This window comes from Blennius ocellaris (genome assembly GCF_963422515.1).
Source record: "Blennius ocellaris genome assembly, chromosome: 3".
Lineage (NCBI taxonomy): Eukaryota > Metazoa > Chordata > Actinopteri > Blenniiformes > Blenniidae > Blennius > Blennius ocellaris.
In genome coordinates, this window is record NC_137652.1 from 5696628 (window position 1) to 5722148 (window position 25521).

The window sequence follows — 25521 nt, forward strand, 5'->3', positions numbered from 1 at the left end:
TAATAATAGAAAGTGTATGCAAACAGAAAGCAAATAGCTATGCAGCAGTTGAGAAGTTCTGATGCGCAGACATTCGTGCTCGGCTCGTCACTTACTTAGCCGTCTGTGCCTTAAAATCATAAATGGCTCTTGCAGGCTGTTTCTGATGGAGGAGAGAGAACAGAATAAGTTGTGTCATCTGTTTATGGGAGACCTAGAAGAGTGGAATGAAAGAAAGATTGGAAGCATTACCAGGCATAACAAAAAAAAAGAAGAAACAAACAATTCTTGATGAGATTTTTTTTTTTTTTTTATCAAACTTCTATCCGTTCTTCTTCTATTGATAGAAAATAAAGTGAATGTTGAAGATACACGACCAGACAGTAGACATTATTAATGATGTACCTCTCTGTCAGGTGTCGGTCTTCGACTTTGTGGCGTGTGACGTCCGTCCATGGTGGAATAACTCCTCGAGACATCCTGGTCTGTGATGAGCAGACACACATGAGTTACCATGGTAACCACCATTAGGCCAAACAATTAGAAAACAATACAAAAAAATAAAAAAATAAAAAAAATGCAGCAATGATGCCATTCCAACAGGTAAATGAGGGGATGAAAGTTCAGGTTCAAAATGTATTTTATTTCCATTTCATAGGAAAAAACAAACAAACAAACAAACAAAGTGATCGAACCTGTAGCACAGCACAGCACAGATAGACACATGCGATCCAAAATAACAGGAACAACAATGGAAACAAAGGGAATAAAGCAGCAACACATATGATAAAAACAAGTAACAGACAAACAAATGGCTTGAGGGGAAGAAAATGATTCTGCAATATTAGGATGACTCTTCAAAACCAAAAAAAAAAACAAAAAAAAATACCAACAAGGAAATAAAACATAAATAAATCAGATTGACGAACCTTTCTTTACTCCAACCTGTAAACGGTCACTACAAAATTACATTTTCTATATGTATATTTTCTACTTTTTATACAGAAAATGGCTTATTTTTTCAAAGAAACAGATCAAAGACAGAATAACCTTTCACTTTTTTGAAATATCTAACGTATTCGCAATTGAATCGTGAAACCCTTTAGTCGTTGTAGGAAAGCATCATAGTCTGCTTCAATATTTGAGACATGAACTGAAACAGAACCACATTTTCATCCAGTGCTTTTCTAACCTCAACTCGTATTTGGACAACCACAAATTATGTGGGAGTTGATTGCCTTCGATACTGATGCAACACATGAACACGATATTAAAATAACTAATGCAATAAGAATAAATATTTTAATGTGGCCAGTGATGACGCTGCACCAAGAGGTAACTCATAAATAGAAATGTAAGTGGAAAGGAGAACAGAAAAGGAATTTACAGGAGACGGTCTTACAACCTGAGAAAAATCTCAAAATATGCCGTTCATCATTTGAACAAACTTGTTTTATCTTATTTATTTTTTACAATAAAAACACGTCTGCTTGCTAAACTTATATATCACTTGGCCTTAAGTGGAAGTCTTTTACATGAAACGGTTTCTATGTCTTAGTTTTAACTAATTAGCTCAATCTAAAGTCAAAGACAAACATTTCTATAAGAATATATCAAATAAAAACCCTTTGAAAGATATAAAGGGCATGGTCCTCCCATTTTACACTGAACAAACTAAATGTGGGGGTTAAAATGAGAGAAAAAAAAAATAAAAATGTCTGCAGACCTCTGATGAGAACGGGGCCAGAGGCACAGCCAACACTGAATGAACCACTTAAATAAATGTATGAATAAATGCAACTGAGGATGCATATCTTCATATAAAATGCACACAAAAAAATAAGGAAACTTGTGTTTTATAGTGTTTTCTGTTGGAATTACGCTTCTTGGCAGCAACTCTCACACCACTGTAAACACTAGATATTTCCCTTTTTAAATGGAGCCAACTTCAGGCATTTGTAGGATGTGTACACTTATTTGATGTTGTTTTGTAGATTGGATTTTTAAATTTCTGATAAAGAAAAGGACATAATAGTCAGCACACCCCAAACTGATCCCACAAATGCTCAGTGGGCTTCAGATCTCCACTTCTCCAGTCCTAAACTCTGGAGATAGAATCTAATAAACCCTGCTTTTATCTTGAAAGACATGGTCTGGTCCCAGACACTGGTCAAAGAATCTCTCCTTACAAACAAATAATTAACTGTGGCCATTTTTAAAGGGGGGAACTAAGATTTCAAAAGACTTAATACCAAGAAGCATTGTTACAACCAAGAAATAATGCACCAAACACAAGTTTCCTGCTTTCTGTACTTTGCTCATTCATTTTGGAGAGCATGCATGTGTGTCAGTATGAGTGAAGACAATACAAGGTGCACATGTTCACATTTGAAATATAAAATGTGTATCATCTCCACCTGAATAACAGAGACCATTTCCATTGCCCTGATCTTCTCCATATTCATTATTTGTCGCGGCCTCCGAGTGTCGTCCGTAACAGGCACTGACGGGCGACTGTAACCTTGGTGACTGCAACAGCGGTGTGGAGGACTCCCCTCGATATGAGGCATAGCCCGTGGGGCTCCCGTCTGGGTACAGCGATGCAGAGGTGTGGCCCCCATGCCAGCAGTCCTTCCTCCCCCGCAGAGAAGAACTTCGTTCAGGCACATTTGGCAGCAGTTCGGCCAGGATCCTCCTCAGGATGCTGTCGTCGGGGGGCCTGGCGCTTCTGTGGCCTCTCTCCGTTTGGATGTGCTCGTAAATGTCTCGCAACGCTGCATCTAGTGCTTCATAAATAGCCTGTTTGGACTTGGGTCTGCTACCTCGACCTCCGCCACTTCTCCTAGAGGTAGGTGGTGAGCCCTTTTTTCTGCGGAAAGGCACTGGGCTGACCAGGAAGGCCAACTTGGACATCGCTTGCTGGGATTGTGAGCTCTGGATGAGGGAGTGGCTGCTGCCGCCCTGTTGCGACGGTCTCTGGTGCTCCTGCCGAGCCCGCTCTCTCTCGTGGCGCAGCATGGTTGTGAAACGAGTATATGAGGCTGGGCAGCGGCCTTTGCAGGTGCTAATGAGGTGGCGGTGCTGGTAGCCCTGGCTCTGACCTACGCTCTGGTGACCGGGATGGTGGTGGTTGTGGTGATGACGGAGGTGGTGGTGGTGGTGGTGGTGATGGAGGGTGGAGGAGCCGTACAGGCTCTCAGAGGAAGTGAGAGAACAGTGGTCAAAGTCACTCTCACTGCAAAAAGAGGAGCCCTCCACTTGAATGAAATCACTGAGGTCCGACGCAATGGCATCTTGTTCACTGTCAGAATAGTCCGGATTGGCTTGTGGGCCTTGGGGAACTGGCGGGGGAGGAAAAGACCGCCCCCGGCTGGGGTCCGGCCCAACTCGAGGCTGGCCTTCAGGGGGGCTGCGCGGTCGATGCAAGTGGTCCATGCTGTGAGGCGCTGCTCCACCGTTGCCATTGTCTTCCTCCAGTAATGACTCGATGGAAAAGCGGCGTTTCGGAAAGCTCGGTGTGCCACCGCCACCGCTGCTCGCTCGAGATGACGAGCCTCCGGGTGTGGTGGTGCCCGAAGGCGCTTCACCGTCGCCCAGGTTCGGCATGGATTTGGACTTCTGAATGAGACGCTCGTATTCGGTGATGCGAGTTGGCACCATATCACGTGGCACTTCCACGCCCCAGGAGGGCGTCCAGGGAGAGAGGCGGTGTCGATGCAGGTGAGGCTGGCGCTCCAGGTCCAGGATGCGGGCCCGGACCGAGCGGATGACGTCAGACGGGATGAGCTGGGCTCGGTCGATCTGGTGCATCTTGCGATAGAGCTGGAGGAAGCCCGGCGAGTCGTGCGCCCGTCGCCGGTGGAGCCGCGGCAGTGAGCGGGTGGAGGCCGACGGCGTCGATGGGATCCCGTCGCACAAGAGCGACCCGGCGCTTTCTGAGCGGGTGGCGTTGCGCCCACCTGAACCAGAATGTCCGTCGTTGAGCAAGTCATCGCAGCTGCGGGATTTGAGCTTGCCAGTGGGGGGGGGAGGCGCCTCTTCGGCGCTGCTCCACGTCCCGGCGTCCCGGCATTTTGTCTGCCAACTGTTCGTACAACAGCCGGACTGCTTAGAGGAGGAGCTGCCCTCCTGGCTGGCATCCTCGCGGCAGTGGGCCTGGTCACACGGGTCAGGGGGTGGAAATGAGCCCTGACAGGGACCCGGGGAGGTCAAACTGTTTAAATACATGTTGCATGCGTCCCCACCTTTCAAGACGTCCGATATAAAGCAGCGTGGTAAGAGAGAAGAAGGAGGAAAGCCGGTTAAGCAAACGTGCACAGCAAAAACTTGCAGAAGAGGTGGGGAGAGGGAGAATATTTAGGGAAGATATGGGATGGAAAACAGATGGCTGGATGTTTGTTTTTTTTTCTTCAGACTGCCACCTATCGGTGAACTGACAACCACACCAGCAGAAATCGTATTGTGAGAAATGTATCAGTCGATGCGACTACAAGAGGGAAAACGAGGGGAGAGAGAGACACAAAGAGACATTTCCACGAGGAAAGAAGACACTTGTGTGTGTATAAATGTATACCTTTGGCTCTGGAGGGTGAGGATGGTGAGGAGCGAATGACGGGTTTCTTTAGGCTGCTGCTGGGTCTGTAGGCATCCACCGGTTTAGAGGGAGCTACCGCTCTGCTCTGTGACTGGGCTTTCACTTGGGAACTCGAAGGCTCCGACTTCCTTCTCTTCCTGTAGTCGCTGGCAGCACTACGACACAGACATTGAGGCAGCTGCTCTGAGAACCGCGCACACAGGATGCAGAAGGATAATTGAATTGAGGGGCTATAAATGTCGTGAGGCTGCGATGTGTCTACGTTTTTATGTGTTCAGAACACATTTTGAGCTAAACGATCATGAATTACAAGAGAATCCATTTTTCCTAATGACATTTTTGCTTGAGCAAGATAAAAAGAAAAAAGCAAGTAAATTCTGTGAATGTGATATTGCTGACTAAAACACTTTTTGTCATCAGACTTCATGGTGATTTACAGATTGAGAGAAAGTTACTATTTTAACTTTTGGGAGTGCTTTCAGGATCATCCTAATTAACAGATGTGTGGTACTTTACTGAGGAAAAGACAACAAAACTGGTTTCTCTATTCAGACCAAGCGCTTAATGTGACTTACATGAATTACTTGGCCTATTCATCTCCCCCTATTCTGCCCTTTCTGTTCACCGAAGAAAATGGACTGAATAAGCAGGCCATTGGTGAAAGGGAGCAGACTGAGGGGGAGAAGAGGGAGGGGTTGAGCCAAGGATGAGAACTAAAGGGCAGAATCAATAGATTTGCTAGGTTAATTTATTCAGGCTCTGTTAGCAAGAAAGAGATGCAAAGTGTCCTGCCACCAGGAACAAAAAGCTGAAGAAGATAAACAGTAATCCTTGCAAATCATCATTAATAGCAGACGCGGGCTTTTTGCGTCAGAGTGAAGACAAGAAAGCGCAGAGTTTCAATGCTGTGCTGAATCACAACAAGGACGGCTGCCGTTGAGGGGATGGGGGGAGGGGGGGGATGAGGGCTGATGCGGAGGAAAATAAAGAAACAGCAGTTACCTCGCAGGTCTCTCTGGAGCCTTGTCAGCAGGAGCGATGTGGAGAGACGTCTGAAATGGGGCAGACAACAAAAGAGAGAAGTGAGTCCCGCATGAACAAAGACTGGAGGCAGGGCAGCTCACAACGCACAGCCTGCATGCGGTTGTTACTGTGCCACGCTGAAAACCCTCCCCCGGTGTGAGGTGCGACGGACGCTGGTTCCACATGGCACACCTGACCGAGGAGAGGACCGCCGGCGCAGGTGCACGCAGCGAGGATGAGCAGCTGGTCACGGTCTTGACTGCTCTCAAAGATGATGACAATGGTGATCGAAGGATGTTGTGAGCTAAGAGGGCAAATGTGGCCCCGCAAAACCTGGTGTGGATCAGCTGGAGTGGGTCTTGGTGGTAACAAATGCTCAATAGTGTTTGATGGCAAAAGTGAGGAAATGCTAACCCTCAGCTGCAATCAAACAACAAATGCTTTTTAAAAACCTAAAAGAAAATTATACCTTGAACTCGAAAAACATAAAAAAAAAAAAAACATTTTCTTTAACAATGATATAAAACAAATAGATTACAGTCTTGTTTTGATTCCAGCAATTGGTTAGAAATTGTGAAATTGACATTTCTGAAACACTCATGAATGTGAGATTACCTCAATGCGTTGGCGAGCGGAGATGTCTGGATTATAATCCAGTCGTTTTTTAGGAGGCTTGAGCCCAAAGCAGCAGCAGTGAGCAGGTAGGGGAGGAGGAGAAGAGGAGGAGGAGGAGGAAGGTGAAGATGAGGTGAAGGTGAAGCAGTGGTGACACCATGGGGAGAAAACAAAAACAAAAAAACAAAATAAAAAAACAAAAACAGGAAACATGTGAAGAAAGTGACACTCGTTAGAGAATCTGAGCAACCAGATAAACTACTTCACTGCACATGTGCTTCTTTCTTTCAGAGTTAACTTACGTCGCGCATGTGCGCACACGCGCGCGCGCGCGCAGCGCGCGCGCGCGCGCGCGCACGCACACACACACACACACACACACACACACACACACACACACACACACACACACACACACACACACACACACACACACACACACACACACACACACACACACACACACACACACACACACACACACACACACACACACACACACACACACACACACACACTACTGTGATCTATTTCTGCTTTGTCCTTTTGTGCACTTCAGAAAAAAGCCAGTCTGTCGATACCAACATAAAAAAAGACTCAAATTCACCTTTACGCCACACAAGTACTCACAAGTGTCCACACACCACACACCACACACACATGCAGGGCATAAGAACAGGCTGTGAGCAGAAAGCCAAGTGAAGCACAAGCTGTGATGTGTTTATTCGGGACGGCAACACACTGCACAATCTAATGCCGTGATCATGTGTTGTCTTACAGGTGCACATCAACGAGTGCAACTGGTCGGTCCCAACATATTCTGACTTTATACCTTGGGAAACATTCACACACAAAACATCTGGTGAGTTTCAGTCCTGGCTGACCCGTCGGTGCTTGAAGAGAAACCGTCTACACTCTTAGGGCAGGGGTGGCAAACTCAGTGGAGTTCAGGAGCCGCATACAGTCCAGTAAAACTGCAGCGTAACAACCTTTATTAACAAATCGTGGAACAACTCAAACTCCTAGGTTTAGTGCAAAAAGGCGCACAAATACAATATTTAAGAAATTACTTTTCATTCAGTATGTTCCCTCAAAATCAGAACAAGTTGAAATTAAACAATAAGCACTTTTTTTTTTTATAATAATGTCCCTTTGATGCTAATGCTACTGCTGTGACTCCACTGAGCCCTCAGCTTTGGTGTGTGACGTTTTCGACTTTGTACTAAAACGGTGCTCTCTGCATTGAATACACTAGAAACACAATTTCCTGTCTTTCCAGTTGAGATCTCCTTTGTCATTTTTACACCTTGCTGTGTCTTCCTGCATGCTGGATTTCGACGAATTTGGCCAACAGGCTGTATGTTTGACACCCCTGCTCTCAGGGCTTAGTGAGTGAAGCAAACAGTGCAGGCAGAAATCTCAATACGCTGCTTAACATCATCGGGAATGATGCCAGCTCAGTATGTGAAATTCTCTCCTTGACGTTTCAAAATAAAGCCTATTGAGCCATCACTTGGTGTCAAGCATAGACAGAGGTGTGCCCTGATGACACTGTAACTCAGTCAGTGTGGGGTAATATGAACCTGTATCTGTGGCTGGAGGAAAGACGGACTTGCCCCGGGCCACTGGGATTCCATTACCACATATATTCAGCAGAGGGCGCCAAAGCATTAAGCTTGACAGACACTCGGCATTCAAGAACGGCGAAAAGTGGAGATAAAAACACCAGCAGGCATGACTAAATGATCAACTATGTAGACTTAATGAAAATCAGAGAAACTGATGCGAGACAGTGTGTGAAAAAAGATGCCGAAAATACCTCATATTCTGTTTGTTAGGGCAGTGATGTTCATTTAGGGAAATGTAATAAGAGATGCATTAACTGTTTAGATGTTATGATCAAGATCGGCTAATATCAGGTCATATCTGCGGCACACTGCCTTTTCTTCATGTTCATTTTAGCAAAATGCTGAAATAATTTAAATAAAATTGTCCATATTTGTGTGTGTGAGAACATTTTACTGCCTGCTAGTCACCCGACCCCCCAAAACACAAAACAGCAACAAAGAGTCAAACCAAAGGCCGTCACAAGGGTGTGTGTGTGTGTGTGTGTGTGTGTAGGAGGAGGGGGGTCACAGCACCAAACAAATTCCACATGCCCAAACAACTAACCCCACCCAGTCTAACACTGGAAGACATTGAAAAAAAAAAAAAAGTCCTGGGTGGGGTGGAGAAAGTGGGTGTACGCCTACGGCAGAGTTGTGGTGGAGGGACTAGCTAGGCCCTCACTTACCGGCCGCCCAAACTCCAGCTCGGAAAAGAACTTATACCAAGGCTCGTTCTCTAAATCTATGTCATCATAGGTCTGGGAAAGCATGACAGCGATTGAGAGAGAGAGAGAGAGAGAGAGGGAGTAGAGAAGGACAGAAAGAACAGGAGGCGTGGAAAAGTGTCACACAAAGAGAGACATGAACCCCATGGTTAGAAATGGGCAAAGGTGGCACAGGGAGCAGGGCACAGGATGAAGACTGAGGCTGCTGCTTCATGGGAACAAAAAGTGGCAATGAAAAACCAATTTAGCGCTTCTTTTAAAATCTTCGATCGTGCAGATTATGAAGTGTCAGACAGACAGCCAGGTCACGGATGTACACCAGTTGTTCCAATACTCGTGTCAGGACCTCCGGTGGGAAGAATCATAGGTCATGCAGGGCCCGAGGATTTACCTGGTCTGAGGCTGTCAAAATTGGATTTGCACTGAAAAGTATCATGAACCTGCTCATTGCTTCCACTTTGTGTGTTTGTTAGGGTGGACAGTTGGGCTGTTTGTCTCCACTGTAATATTTTGTCTAATCACAGATTGGAAAAGTGGTCTTATTGCATTTTTTGGCTTTGGTTGGCTGAAAATACAAGTGTTGAGAATCACTTCCAAAGTCTTTGATATTCTGATTGAGACACAGGTAAAATGAACCTTCATAAAAAAGTAACTGTACTGCAAAGCAAAGCTTCTGCACTGCCGTTTGTTTTGACAACATGAATCTTCCACGTTTCTGAATGATAAATATATATTTTTTTAATAACACGATTGAACTTGGATCACCATGACATGAGAAAACTCTCTTTGATTGAATCTAAGTCAAACCTAACCAGCATGAGCACATCTACCACAAGAAATGTAGAGATGAGGATGTTTCATATATGAATTATGACCGACACTTGGGTCCCCTCATCAAATATTACCGGCTGAAAAATACCACGGAACGTTCGCAAGATGTTGCAGGTACGACATGTAACGTGAAGTAGAGTATTAACTCTGTCAATGTCACGTCATTGATAACAGAACTCGATATACTTACTCCATGTGATGCAGATGCATTTTCATATTGAGCCAATGTGCCACAATTTTGTTTACATAAAGCAAATCAATGCAATATTTTCACAGCCGTCACTGTGAGCCAAGTTAATAATTGACTCTGTGCAGTTGTAGGTCTGAGCAGAAAAAGCACATTCTTCTGTTTGTTTATTTACAGACAATATAGATTGTACTTCATTTTCCCAGTTATGTTGTTACATAAACTGCATGGTGCTTCGACAGTTTGTCTGCTCTTCCTCACCCTATTCCCACATGAAAGCGGCGTTCTCGTGCCATTTGAAACGCTGCCAGGAGACGCTTTGTAGGTGTAGTAGTGTTCTATCTCCCTCCAAAAAGAGATTTCAGTTTTAGTGTAAGATGACTCACCCTGGAAAAAAAATAAGGCCGGCAGCAGAAACTGACAGTCACACATGTACAATAGATAAACACAAAAACATGTCAAAAGAAAAGGTGTGTGGAGGGAAAAAGACCTCCATGTGGTGACACCTGAGTACCAAATCAAATGTGAAGCAAGGATTTTCTTCGATTGGTTGATGGAAAAAAAAAAAAAAAAGGTACTGAACAAACAAGACATTAGCCAACGTGACTCTCGACAGATTACTCGGTTTTTTTTTGCCTCTTGTCTGTGAGGATGTGACTCATGCATTATTGCCCTGAAACTGCTCTCATCACATTAAACATCTGCGAGGGCTTCACAAGAGGCTCTTTCTTTCTTACTCGTCGAGCAGGGCTCCTCATCTGTCCTGATCACAGCTACCTCATGTCTATTATTTTTACCCCCGCCTCCTTACATGGTGATTTTCTCTACTGTCTGCCATGTCCTTCACCCCACACAGGAGTTAACAGCCAGTACAGTTACAGGAAGACGCAGCGCAGAAATTATTCGCTTTTTACTGCCCACGCTTTGTCCCTGATGGAAGGAAATGGCCCGTGATATAATCACAGATTGAAGTCGACCAGACAGAAAGAAAGAAAGGTATATTTTGAACTCTATTCTCACTTCAACCAACCAGTTGTTTTTGTACATCAATCCCTGTAAAATCACTGCCTAATATTCAGTTACACATCTCAGACATGGACAGTAAGTTAAGTAAGATTCAAAGTAAAGCTGAGCAGAAACATTATTTCTTTGTTATCATAGTCCTAAATGATAAAGGACTAAAACAAGCATTTTAAATGTTTTACTTGATTTTCATTGAAAAATGATTTGGAAAACACTCACCGGTCTCTCATGCTCCAAAATCGAGGACTTCCCAGGCTCATATTCAAATATACTCTTGGGCTCTGCTCGGTACTTTCGTGTATCAACTTTCCTGTCTGGAGGACCCCATTCATTCCTGGTGCAAGAACAACAAAGCCACAGCTTCTCAGGATACAACCCGGTCGTTCACATGGACGTCAGTATAGCACAAGCAGCGCCGAACACAACCAGCTTCTAATTAAACGGCTGAAAAGTACGTATCCCATTTTGTATTTCTCGTACTCATCAAGACCTCGGCTCTCACTATTGGTGAGGTGCGGCGAATGAGGTCCGTTGGTCTTACATGTCTGCCTTCTCGCGCTCACTGTCTCTGGCTCTCAGCTGGAGGAGGGACGGCATCGGTGGAGGGGGTGGGGGGACGGGCGATGGCGAAGGGTCACGGGGCCCCAGGTGGCCTCCGTTGTCCGAGGGGCTCTTGGACAGAGGCCTGTACGTGTGTGTCCGGGGAGCCGGGTGAACCATGGTGGTGGCGTTGGAGGACAGGCCGTAGTCATCTGCTCGGGGGAAAAGAGAGAGAGGAGCGATAAGGAAAGGATCGCACCAAAGCCAGACAAGTTTATTCACCAAAACTTTGGTAATTGGAATTGCTGCTCTCACCATTATTTATGAACGCGTATGTTGCATTGTACGTGTCGGAATAGTCGTCATCTGCGAAAGAAAGGAAGAAAGGCTGATTGAGATGTACGCAGACACACAAATTGCAGCACTGTTGCAGTCGTTTAACACCGGCACGGTGATTCTGCTTCACACGCAATCAATAACTCGAGTCATTTATAATGTGAACAGACCTTCTGGGAGGAAATGTCGGCCGTGATTTTTAATCATCGAAAACTCTTTTGCCGTTCGAAATTTCGATATTCTGAGTGTGAAACCATGACAAATAACACCAAGTGCTGTACTAAGTGATGCTCCTGATTTATAGCTGTGTTTTGGATATTATGTATTAAACCAAAAAAAAAAAGGAAATAGAGTGCTGTCTTCTAGTTGCTCTTAAATCATAGCTTTTTGCTATTGTAAATGGATTTGTCAAAAAGCGGAGAATAATATGTTTCACACAAAAAACAATCTGCTCGAGCCTGAAATAGAAAATCGCTTTTCTGAAGGACTGAGATCGGCCACTGCATCACAAATAAACTGAAACTGTACAACAGCTTGAACAGAAAGTCAAAACCAGCTCGACTTAGCAGTTTAGCTTAAATCATGCGTGGAATAAGCAAAGTGTAAATGCACCGTGTGCACAGGCAGATTTGGAACGCAAAACCTTCGTTTTGTGAAAGCTAAGAGGAATGGAGGTGGGAGGAGGATTGGAAGTTATTTTCCACTTCCTGACATTTCCACTAGAAATGGTGGTGAAAGAGAAATCAGTGGAGTTAATTGATCAAAAAATACACATTGAAGTGAATGTAATGTAAACACATACATCCAAATGATAAAATAAGAAACAGTGACAAAGCAAAGTCAGACCAAAATTTGGGAGAATTCGTTTTCTCTTCTGTTTTCCTTTCCAGCTCAAACATATTTGACCCATTATAACAAGTTAAGTAGAACAATGTTGGTCTGAAAGTAGCAAAGACATTTTCACAGTGTGTGTAACAGGGCTTCAATAGTTCACGTTGCAATAGAGAATCGCATGGAAAACAAGTGCGTTCACTCTGCTATATTGTAACAGTCCTTGACACTGTGGGGACCAACGTGAACCTCGACCAACACTTAGAAGATGAAAACACTCGTATTTGAACAACATGAGCGAACGAGGAGGAATCTTCATTTGGTTTGTGTGGGTGTGATCCCTGGAATGACGATGTTTGATGAGATAACTTTAAGGAGTGCTACTACACAGCATTTTTTACATTTCATCTCAAGTGTTTCCTTCACTGTGTAGTTTCTACTGGTGGAGCTCTGGCCTTGACAATGTCTCACCCTTGTCTTGGTCAAACCAGCAAAACAGAGGAAAACACACTTTGAATAACGAGAGAGCGCCAAGACAATTTCTCTCTTATGAATCATGGCCATCAAAATCCTCATTTTATTTTACTTTTGGCATACACAATTAAGAAATAGTATGTATGTGTGGAAGTGTGTGTGTTTATTTGCATATGCGGTTCCAAAAGCCAGAGAAGTTCAGAACAAACAGCCCTTGTACTGATTGAGAGTCTGTCAAGCAAACAAAATTAGAGCACATTTCCCAGGATGGCTCTGTGTCTATTAGAGGTTTCTCTCGTCCTCTTCCTCCTCTCCAAACTCTCTTGCTTGCATCTAATGAGTTTTGGCTCAGAGGTTGTTTGGGATCTTTGGCTTAACAAGAACTGGCATGTATGTACACACACACACACACACACACACACACACACACACACACACACACACACACACACACACACACACACACACACACACACACACACACACACACACACACACACACACGCACACACACGCACACACACGCACACGCACACACACGCACACGCACACACACGCACGCACACACACGCACACACACGCACACACACGCACACACACGCACACACACGCACACACACGCACACACGCACACACACGCGCACACACACACGTGCATTAGCAGCATGCACAGATGACTGATTCCACTCAGAACGTCTGATGGTCAAACCGCGGGAACACAATGGGATGTTTCAGCCGTTCGGTCCGCTTCCGTACAGACGTACCTGCTTTGTGGACTTTGTGAATCTGTTTGAACATTGTTTTGTACCAATCCTTTGGCCTGTCCACCGTCTGTGGAGGGAGAGAGAGAGAGAGAACCATAAAGATTTATGTGGTGTGAAATGCAACATAAACTGGGTAGTTGAAGTTTCGACCTTTAAAGAGCTCCCACAGTTTTACAGGAGATTACTGAGCCTGAAAAAACATTATTCCCATTACATTGTCCGAGAGCTGAACCCATCACTTTCTATATTGAGATTTATTAATTGAATTTAGAGACACTTTGAACTGTAACAGCTGAGTCACAACATTTATGAAAGATGTGAGGACTAATCCACCTGCACATACAAGAAAAGGACCTCAAATAAAGAGTAAGATAAACGTCAAGAGTATAATTCTCTACGCCACTTTATCGTAATCACATTTAGGGAAAGAAAATGTACTATTTTAAGTGTTAGAACTCTTTAGTCATTGTGAGAATTTCTGCACTACGAGCCTTTATGTTTAGAGTTTGCATGTTCTCCCATGTGTGGGGGTTTTCTCAGAGTAATTTAGGTTAATTGACGACTATCAATTTGAGAGGGTGTGAATGGGAATTTATGGGACTATCTGTCTGTCTGTGGCAGCTCTGTGATGGATTAGCGCAAACCCCAGAAACTGGATTAGATAAAGCGCTAGAGGAGCACTAGAGAATATGTATGGATTATTTTTTTAAATTTATCAGCTAAACTAGAAGCCACAGTCAAGCAATAAAGAGGTCCACATAACTCCTATATTTGAAATATTAATTCCAGATGCTTAATAAATTCAGAATTAGTTTCTGCACAAATATATTTTGTCATTTGTCATCTCAAACTGTTGATACCAAAATTCAGAAAAAATAAAGCAGTTTAGACTTTGAGCGTAATATCTTAACACTGACCCATATCACTCTTTTGAAACATTGACATAGAAAACACATACAATAAGACTATTTAAGCAACAAATCGCCTGTAACAAATGTTTATACTGTGAATAGCATTTATAGTATTGAATAGAATAGAGTATTTACCAACAATATTGGTACAAATGCAAATGTGCATGCATGTCTTAAAGCGATCTAGTGGTTATAAAAACTATTCATGAAATATTTCAAGCATCAAACTATAAAGAGCTTAAAAATGACAAGGTATGAAGGGTCATTGAGGCATCACTCAGGACGGGAAACAAATTGAGAATGGTTAGTTAAGCATATGTTCTGAGAGTTCTGAAAAGTGATAAAGAGATACTTCCATGCGAGCAGGTGAAGAAGCCACGTTAATCCAAAACAAATGTTGCTGCGGATGAAAACTCCAAAGGGAAAAACCCTGCCGTCTTTTGGGCCAACAGTATGGATCATAAAGCCACTTCGAAAAGGGCTATCGAATGGCAGAGAGAGTTAATCCTTTCTTTTATTCAGTAGCACTAAACACTGTGGCTGGATTCTGCTCAGAGAAAAGGCAGTTTGGCTCCACAGCGAAAGAGTGCGACTATGTATGTAGCGCTGGCACAGCCAAGAGACGGACCAATTACCGCTTCGCTCTCCCCGGTTACCACAAAGAGGGGACACAAAAATGTTTGTCTGCGCGCAACAAGAAGCATCTGTTTTTTCATCTCCTCTGCTCAGTCGCCTTTTCAGCTCTTCTCTCTTCTTTTATTGCATGTCCTTCATTCCTCTTGATTCTCTCTCGGTCTGTGGTTTAGCCCGTCCACTTTTCAACCCTGCCCTTCAAGAAACACATCACCGAGGGAAGTGCTAACACATGGGAAGCTTTAAGGCTGATAACCCCGAGGCTCTCGCACTTTGGCAAGTAATCAGCAAGGACTTTGCGGCACTAAAGACTTGAAAGACGCAACTAGCACACGGAGACAAAGTGAAAGAGCTACTGAGATAGTGTGTTAAAGACGGAGAAAGGCCTTTAATATGGGGTCAAAAACCGCTGCCAGCTGAAAGGAATTCCTTTCCTGAACCTGATCACATATCAAGGCAGCAGAAATGGGTCAAAAGACAGTCTCGCGCTGCACTAGCTAAAGCAGTCCATTACTTACTGTGCGGATGGCGATGGGGATGCCCGACTCGTCCACGGGGCCGATGCCTTCATAATGGGGAGCTTTAATGACGGAGACTTTCTTTTCTTCTTCTGAAAAGCGAGCGATGGGCACGGTGCTGCTGACGCTGGTTCGTCCCGACACCACAGACTCTCGGGTGAGCGACTCGCTGCCCTCTGAGCACAAAAGAGCACAGGGGAAAGGAAAGGGGAATCAGAAATTGAATGACCTTCCGCCCAAACATCCATTAAATTTACAGCTGATCAAATGAGAACAGACAAACGGCATGCCAAACTCGAGCACGAACACTTCATCCTGTCCGACTGAGTAATGACAGGATTGCTGGCAGAAGCTCAGCTACCTGACGCTCCAACAAAAGGACAAAGGACTCACCTGAACTTCTGCTCTGCCTCTGCGGCCCAGTGTGGAGTGAGGTCGGGGGCGGAGGATAGGCGGGTGGAGACAGGGGCCTCTGTGGAGGGCCAACACTCCCGTTCATAGCATGAGAGAGGACCTGGCCCTAGGAATGACCCACAAGCCAGAAGACAGACCAGTCACAAATTATGCCAAAGCAGCGCGGCAATTTTGTAGATCAGAAACGGTAGATCAAGAATGTAAATGTCAAAAAGTAATTGCATCAACAAAATGATCTGACATTAGTCATCATATTGCTACAGCCACTTTTAAGTGGTAGAAGAACAGGGTCTAATAAAAAGAATTTGTAAACAAACAATAGGAAGCGCTAAATTTGAAATGACTGCATAATGTAGGAGCGGTTAGTTGGGAAGAGGGCCACTTCACTTTTAAAACAGACAGGAGAGAATTGAACGGCAATGATGAACGCAGACAACCTCTTGGCATTCACATTATAAATTAGTTGACAAAAATAACGACAAACACCACAGTGGACACGGTAATAATGGGAAGCTTGTCAGAAAAGAAGCTCCCATTCAACAAGAGGCAGAAAGAAATTTCCTCTGGGAAAGAATTGGAGAAAAAAAAATACAACAAAATACCCAATACATTGTATTTTAAGCTTTAAGGCTTGCGTGTTCACACCAAAGATTCATGGTGACTGGACATACAGCCATCTGCCGCAGCATTATGACCAGCGGTCCAATATGCTGTAGATCCGCTTTGGCTACTAAAGCGGCCCTTATTCATCAACTCCACAATAGTTCTGTCGGTGTGCTGTGGTATCTGGCAGAAACGAGTGAGCAGCAGACCTGTATTTTGCAAAGTGGGGCTTCTTTCTATTGGACCACATGCATTATTGATCACTTTTACTTCTTTGGACCACTCTTGATAAATAAATACTGACTGCTGAAATTTGGAAATACACCACAAGAGCGGCAGCTTTGAAGAAGCTGACCCAGCTGAGCCATCATGATTTGTCCCCTGTCCATTTCTCCTGCTTCTAACATGGCAACTTCCACTTGTGGCCTGAGATGTTCCACTCATTAAAAGATGCCGTGACAGAGAAATATTTACTCGTCTGTTATGGCTGATTGCTGAGTATTAAAAGTGATCTATGTTTTCACACGCATTACACAACTATTGATAGTATATATCAATGAGTTCTGAATGGATAATTCAATGAAAGTGAGTGAATTAGTGCTGCTTCCTCTGTAATTATAACATTCCAACTAACACAGATCAAAGCCTGTTAACATAATTGCTGATCACTGACGAGATCTCAGTTAAGTCAACAGGCCAACTTCTCGGTAAAGCGCAGGACAACATACAGACTCAGGATGTTTATCACATCTATGCACTGATGGAAGGTGCAAGTCACAAAGCTTGGAGAAAATAGTAAAAATGCAATGATATTTTGATTAGCATGACACATCCCCACAAAAAGGCTCAAGCAAAAGCCAGATAAAAAGATGCAGCCTAACAAAATAACATCTGGTTTCAATATCAGCATAGCTTGGGACACAACATGCACATGCATTTCCATGTCATAATGTGGAAATATAAGATTAACTGTTAGAAATAGTTCCATCTTGGCCAAGGATAATATAATGTTGTATTGTAACGACAGTCCCAATACATGTTGCCTCGTTCAAAAGTAGAAAAAAAAAAAAGAGGTTTAATAGCAGTCTTGTATGATGCTGACATCCTCTAACCAAGGGTTTCCAACAGGGTACTTCACCTATTGCAATGCTATTGTCAAATCATGAATTTTTGATATGAACTGGCCTTAAGGGAGGGGCAACTGCAGAGGTTTGCAAGAAAAAAAAAATAAAGGCATAACAAAGAGGAAAAACACAGACAGACAGTTTTAAGTAGCGTGGACACATTAGCATTTTAACGGGACAAAGTGGGCAGGATATAAATTTGGTGCCCGACAGGGAGGGCGTAGTTGATGGTTAGTGAAAGGTAAAAACAGGTAGTAATCACACGCTTTGTGGATGTTGAGCCATTTGAATGAGAAAGCATGGCTGAGTGGGAGGGCAGAAACCATTTGTTCTTGGAAATGGTGTGTGTTACGGAGGTGACTTGCTTGGATAATTACGTTAGTGACAGTGGCTGCGGCGGCAGTGGAGGCCACAGAGGCTGTTAGCGCATCGTCGGGCCCAGCAGTGGATGTGTAGGCAGAGACATGGCTGAGAGTAGGCGACGGCGTGGGTGAGGCGCCGGGTGAGTCCAGGCTACAGATCTGCAGTTCATCCAGCAGACCCGCCGTGGAGGACGAGTAGTGGCTGAGAGCGGACACCGTCACGGGGGAAGCGGAGGGCGACACGCAGCCACCGATGCTCACGCTGCTGACTGCCGTGAGGCTCTGCCCGCCGACCACGCCGGCTGCGCTGCCCGCTCCGCTAGGAACGTACGGGGTGGGCGACAGGGCCTTGGGCATTGCGCCCGACAGGTAGTCGAGTGAGTCTGAGCTGTGGCAGCGATAGGGGGACCGCCGTGCTGCGGGGTCAGGGGAGGGAGGCCCCTGGTGTTGGAACACAAGGGAGTCGTTTGGAGAAGGGAGGAAAGGAGGAGAGGTGCTTAGTGACAACACTTATGAGTCACATCCCCATGACGGGGATGTGTGGAAGCAACGCGTGATCCTAACAGAAGGCGGAAAGGCTGCTGTGAAATCACACTGTGTCGCAAGGCCGCGGCTTCATCTTCTGACAACATGATTCATGCTGTGAATTGAAAAGGCTCTGTTAGTTCAAACTCTGTGGAAGGCAGCCGGTTTTACAGACAGTCACTGGGCTGGGATGGAAAGTAAATGAAAACAGAAAGGGTTATCAAACAAAAGACAAGTTCACAGTTATGTACAATAACAACTTAGATGGTTTGGCAGCAGCGTCGAGACTAACAAACGAAAGGGCAACACACACATGGAGCATGAAACATGCTTTAAACATCTATGCCAATATTCATGGAATAACAAGTAAAAGGCAACACAACAGACAAACGGCAATGTCTGACTCCTGCACTCCTCCCAAATATACATTTACTTCTGATGTGACGTACCTAGAATGTAACCCATTAATCACTATTGATGTCACCAGTGATATAGTGCACAACATGGCATCTGTAATGAGTTATGTTGTGACAGTATGTGGTTATGTATGTACCAACAGTTCTGCAGCTGAAGGTCTTGGTGGGATTTCAGGAGGGGGCTTTGTCGTCTCCGCCTGAGACGGAGCTGCAGCTCGATTTGGGGCTGGACCTGCGACCTGGAGCTCCACTGTGGGATCTGAAGCTGGATTTTTCACACTGTTTGTGCCCAAGCGGAGAATAAGCGAAGCAGTCCGTGTCGGTGGCTCAAGGGGGATGGAAGCCCCCCGTGGGGGAGGGGAAGTGGCTGGAGGGGAGCCTGTGGTCTGCGCCTTAGTTGGAGGGTCAGCGTAAGAGATGAGGTGATCAGGGGGGTCAGGGATGGTGACAGGGGTTAGTTGAAGTGTTGACACCTTCCTGTCTTGTACATTAGCGGAGGCCGTTGTACTAACATCATTAATGCCGTTTGGGTCAGTGGAGTGATTTTCCTCTCGGAGTGTGTTTGTATTGCTTTCAGAGTAAGAATAAGAAGAAGAGCTGCTGATAGTGTAGGACTCTTTCAAAACCGCTTTCTCCTTCTTAGTGAATGTTAGTGTCCCGGGAGTCAAATCATTAGCCAGAGCAAGGAGAGAGTTGTACTCTGCTGGATTAGTGTCAGTGGGTGAGAACTGAAAACTTTCTCTCCTGGGGGGTGGCAAAGGCACAGAGTTGATATCCTTGTTAGCCAATTAGGAAGCAACAGCCAATGTAAGTTCAAACAGAAACGAAAACAAGAACAAGAAGAAGAAAAAAAAAAAGCATGACTACAAGCTTGACGTCATAAATCTATCTCAGATGTATATGCTTTGTAAAACATTGTAAATTATTGATATAAAATATCAACACATCACGATACAAGTCTTTTAAAATTCAAGCCTTGATAGAAGTAAAGCATAAAACACTCCGTCAGTCTACTGTGTGAGACGTTTTACCTGTGTGGGCGACCTTTTGTCCTGCAGGTTGGGTCTGACACTGCGGAAGCCTTTGGCAGCGAGAGACGAGCCGCTCGCGTCTCCATTTTTAAGGCCGTCTGTTACGCTGCGCGACCGCCAGGAATCTAAAGAGAAATATAATGATGTTAACGTCAGGCGGTATGCTATGGGTTTAATAGGTTTGGTGATCTCATGTTGGGCATTGTCATCATATGATTTCCCAACAAAATACCCAAACAGACACTCACCCAAGTCTGATGAGTGAGAATCACTCCCTGAGGAAGAAAGAAAGCAACAATAAATTACAAGATTGAATGTGTTGTTGTAATCATTCTGCAAAGAAATGGCAGTACACATACTGAGTGGTTGTAATGTTGGAGAAAAAAACCCCCAAAGCTTTTGTTATAAATATGTATAAATGACTTTAACACGGACAGACAAGTAAAGAAGTCAGCAAAAAGAAAGAAAAGGTAGTCAAGGAAAGAGCACAGAAAAGAGTAATATTGCTTCAGGATTTTTCGACTTCTCCTTACAGATTACCCGCCTGTTATGCCACAATTATAGCATTTACAAACACTCTGAAATCTCCACCAAATAGACATTTCCACCTAAGCTAATCAGAGGTCTGAGACATTCTTGGTATCCTAAGAAATTCCTATAAAGTCCTCATGTATTTGTATTCAATAACCCAACCTAACATTTTAATTTAAAATGTTTCCATTGTATGAAAGAACAAGCTTAAACATCCCCCCCCCCCTGAAAACATACTTTTCTCATCAACATTGTGTAATGTCAAGTATGTCAGTGGTTATGAAGCAAAAAAGTTAAATAAAACGAGGAAAAAGCACAGCCAGATAATCCTATTTCACAGATAAATAAATCAAATCAACTGTCCAGTCATGGAATGAGATGATATGGGGAAGTATGAAAGATTTGCATACGGTTTTAAAAACAAAGTCATTGCGGGTTCACAAAGCACGACAAGCCAAAGTGAGAAGAGGTTAAACCAGAGGGCGAAAGGAGGATGAGAAGCAGCATCCTGCATTCCTAACACTGCGGAAGCACACTGAGGGAGCAACAGTTTATCTGAGAGTCTTTCAAAGATACTCGAGACATAAGAGCTTGATAAAGGACAACCAGGATTTTGTAACAGCAAGCCACCTTCTGAATACTCACCTCAGCCTTTGACCAATACCAAAGCCCAGACAATAATTGGAGTCGCTTGTATTTCAAGTGTGATTTTAACTGTTCGAACATGTTGATTTGTGTGTTTGTGAGTGTTAGTACCTGTGGCTAGATTTGGTGAGCTCTGGACCCTCTTCATGGGAGAGAGTATGAGTGACAAAGCCACACTTTTGCGAGCGTATCCGCCGCTATCTGAGAAATCACAGCCAGGCAGGAAATCACACAGGCAGCAGCATAAAGCACACATGCACATGCACGTTCATCATGACACATGATACACACAAACACACGCTCACACTGATGCAATTCAACCGGGGAAAATAATGCAAACAAACCAGGGTGAAGCACATGCTCCGATTTTTTTTTACTGCAGCTTATGTGGTGCTTGTTTAATAATAATAATTACAAAAAAAACCTCCTTGATGAATTCATTAGATTCTATCATATTAGTCAACAAAAGGTGTTGGGAGCTGTAAGTGGAAAATGAGCTAATTTTAAATCAAATAGTCAGATGATTATAAATGAGGCCACAAAACTAAAAGCAATGTCACAAATGACGATGAAATTCTTACAAGCAGTAGCTGCACTTACAGATACTGCAAAGAATCCAATTAAACACAGATTTGTGTCATATTTACACATAAATCTAATTATATGTGTCCTATCCGATTGAAATTATGATCCGATCGACATTGTGGTATAACCCTGTTTACGATCCAATCAGTGTTCATTGAATTTCCTCCCGCTGTCGGGTCTTTGTCCATTTGTACAGTCAGACACATCACTAATGGCAACGACAAAGCACAACCGTCAATACAGGAGATAAAGCTTAAAAAAAAAAAAAAAGTTCCCTATGCTCCATACTGACTGAACGAGGACAACGTTTCTTTGGTGTTGCAGATTGTGAAGAAACATAACAAGCTTGATTAGTCTAGATAATAAATAAATATTCAACACAGCCATTATGAGCTGGATCCACTGTTTGAATTGGATGATCCTCTTGGTATGTATAAAACTACACAGCAATCTGATCACTTTAGTCCGTGTTTACATAAACAAGAGAAACTGAACAGTCAATCAGACAGAACTGAATCCGATTCATTATGTAAATGCACCAAGTCTTGACATGTTTATTATTTTTTCGGGTATACTGGCTCAGCACACAATCCTTTTAAAGTACAATTGAACAAACATCCAATAATACACCACGATTGCGTCGATTCTGCTTTAAAAAAAAGAAGAACTAACGAGAGCTTTTGTAGTGTTATTGGTCTTGCAACATGTGGCAAAGCTGACAAAGTGCTATTTTTAATGTCTTATATTTTGTAAATATGGGCAAATGTCCAAAAGGAGTTGAGCTGGCACTGGCAGACGCGGTGTGTTGGTGTGTGGTGTGTGTGGAGAAGGCTCATTGATGAATTACTCATCAGTGGCTCTCAGCCTGAAATACGCAGCTCAGCTCCCGAGCGGCTGCCAAGTTTCGGACAGAGCTCTGGAAATGTATTGCCACAGGAATACATTACTGTGGTTAAAAGCGACAGGCTTACTATGCCTGATGCTCCAAGTCACAATACCCCAGGCCCAAAATGGACCCACATCATAGTGGTGAAACGGGGTCAGGATTAGAGTTACAGGCTCATGCCTGACACATAGCAGCTCATAAAAATAGCTAGGTGGGCTGAAATGTGGAAGCGTGTTGACTCTTTATTCCAGCCAACTAAATATTTACAGTAGTTTTCAGTACTGAAGAAACAACAAAAATGAAATTGTTATCGTTTTAACTTTACTAAATTGAACACCTGCTCAGCAATGTTGTATTTATATATGCAACGGACGTTATAAGCATACCTGTATTCATTGTGAAGAGCACGTCTTAATGATCTGCTACAGGGGGACACACTTTCCTGCAATAGAAACAAAATAAAACAACAATAAAGTACAGTTCAAGTGAAGAGTGAGTGATTAATTTGTCAAAGAACCATCATTTGTCAAAAATCAAAATTTTTTCAAACATTTAAAAATCTTGATTTCCTTGAAAGTGATCAAATCAATAACTGATAAAAAACAGGATCAACTCCATTCATTATGAAAGAATAAACTTAAGAGGTCAGAACATATAAACACAGCAGACTCTCCTGTCAAACGTTTTGTGTGACAATATTCAACCGCAGTTGATGAGCTGAAGATCCTTTCTTTACTCAGAAAGTTTGCAGAAAAACTCACAAACAAGCTGGAGATGCTGAATCTGTTTGTTCACGCTTCAGGGCAGAGCAGTAACCATGCTGCATTAACCACAAGAATGTGGCTATGATTAGCAATTCTTGAACAACCTAATTTAGGTCTCTCAGAGAAGTTAGAGCCGGTGAAGGGTAAGATGGGACAACACTAAAAACAATAGCTACTGTCCTTTAGAAACCAGTCGAAACACGCCTGATCGGTTCAGATCACCAGGGACAGACCGTCATGAAGCGGTGAAATTATTTACGCCAGTGTATTTTCTTGCTCTAAACTCTAATCCAAAATGAAACTTTATTTCAAACCTACTTCATCAAAGGTTATGACAATGTGTTTTCTACAACATTATGCAAACATTTGCAATTCTCATAAAGTCATAATGCAAAAGAACTTGGACAAGGTGTCAGATTATGTCAGATTATAAAAGCAAACGTTTGATCTTGTTATGAAACGGCACTTAAAATCATCATTAATTTAGTGGTGAATCTCTTGATGATACTGTGGATACTATTGAGCAACTCTATATTGAAATTCAAATAAAGGTAACATTTCTTTGCTTTTAACCTCTAATATGTACATCCTGTTCTGTTCATAATAAATTATGGCTTAATGAGTATTGCTTTTTTTAATTTGTGTTTTACATATCATTCCCCAAAAAAAGACTATCTTCAAGTTGTGTATATTTTTTTGCTCTTTTTTTTTTTTTCAACCCGACTGTTAAACTAAACGTCTCTCCTCGTAAAGTGAAACTCAGCCTGCTGTCTTCAAAAAGCTGTTCATACCAAGCCTAAACTCATGGAAACCAAATGCTGAAACATGACTTCTTTCAGCTGCCCGGGAGATATCAAAACCATAGCCAGTACTTTATGCCACACAGACGAACATAAATAACCAAGGTGGCGCTGATAAATGACACAAAATACCATGTTTACATAAGGCAGTCCATGCGTGATGCCCGTCCCGAGCTATGTGGAGTCCGTTACTTGGAACTGTTGCAGAAAGAAGCGTGATTGATATGAACGGTGCACACATCAAAAGCCGGAGGCAACGTCCAGCCTGATGTATCGCCGTGTGAATACATGCACATGTGTGTCAACATGGGTCTTAGTGCACATGACAGATACTGCGAGGGGGAAACTACAATGGCTGCAGCAGGGATCAAACATGTCTGGTATGTCAGTAACTGTGACATACAAATGGCTGACATTGCTTAACACACAGATGCTAATATAAGCTATTATCTCACAGCTGATTCTCTCCATTTAATAGAAAAAAAAAACTTTTAAGCCATTAAAATCAAGTTATGAATACAGAACATATTCAACTTCATTGTGGTGCGATTTGACCATTACTTAAAACTTCTTAACGTTACTAACAAATGGCAAGTATGGGGTTTGCTTCACTAGTAGGACGGCTTCGGGCCTCGCATTGACGAGTAAAGTCCTGATAATTGTGGCTGTCATTTCCTTGAGCTTATTTTGGCACAGGTATGCAGCCATATTCTGACATGAATGTGTAAACCGTCTTCGGAGCCGGCCGCAGTGACGAGTGGTACAGGATGGATGGCATTACGTTACCATGTATTTGGCCACGCTGACAACTTTACACGTAGCACAAGTGATTCGAATAAGAAGATGGTAAATGTCTAATCATGGCGACTGTTCAATATCTGAGAGCTCTTGCACATTAAACCCCGACGCTCGTGAAGACTGACAACGGACTGGATCAAGATACAGAGTCACCAAATCAATGTGTAGTTTCGACTTGTAACAAGAAATGTGTTTCATCATCGGAAAGTTTTAAAAACAGCCCTCTTTTACACTCAGCTCTTCACACGGTTCAAAACAAACCAGAATGAGATTTATCGTCATCATAACTTCACTCCCCTTCAGGTAAATAAACAGTAAATATGTCAGGAGAGTTATTTTGGGTTATTACTTTCTAAAAAACATTTTTTTTTTTTTATTACACAGTGCACACAAGATAGATATGAGAAAAGTTACATTTCTGCTTTGTGAAAGATTCTACATGTGTT

General features: G+C 43.3%; 1 protein-coding gene across 1 annotated transcript in view; it reads right to left on the minus strand.

Moving 5' to 3' along the window:
* Positions 1 to 25521, minus strand: part of LOC308148623 (uncharacterized protein) — a 47261-nt gene that overhangs the window by 8347 nt on the left and 13393 nt on the right. Inside the window, exons 3-18 of the mRNA XM_080520306.1 lie at positions 23100 to 23155; positions 20315 to 20341; positions 20067 to 20191; positions 18110 to 18535; positions 15985 to 16111; positions 15592 to 15767; positions 13530 to 13596; positions 11440 to 11490; positions 11126 to 11336; positions 10804 to 10918; positions 8505 to 8576; positions 6212 to 6268; positions 5576 to 5625; positions 4553 to 4728; positions 385 to 464; positions 96 to 142 (exon numbers count right to left, since the gene is read on the minus strand). Of these exons, the coding sequence (XP_080376432.1) occupies positions 96 to 142; positions 385 to 464; positions 4553 to 4728; positions 5576 to 5625; positions 6212 to 6268; positions 8505 to 8576; positions 10804 to 10918; positions 11126 to 11336; positions 11440 to 11490; positions 13530 to 13596; positions 15592 to 15767; positions 15985 to 16111; positions 18110 to 18535; positions 20067 to 20191; positions 20315 to 20341; positions 23100 to 23109 (1817 nt within the window). The 5' untranslated portion in view covers positions 23110 to 23155. The remainder of the gene's footprint in view (positions 1 to 95; positions 143 to 384; positions 465 to 4552; positions 4729 to 5575; positions 5626 to 6211; positions 6269 to 8504; positions 8577 to 10803; positions 10919 to 11125; positions 11337 to 11439; positions 11491 to 13529; positions 13597 to 15591; positions 15768 to 15984; positions 16112 to 18109; positions 18536 to 20066; positions 20192 to 20314; positions 20342 to 23099; positions 23156 to 25521) is intronic.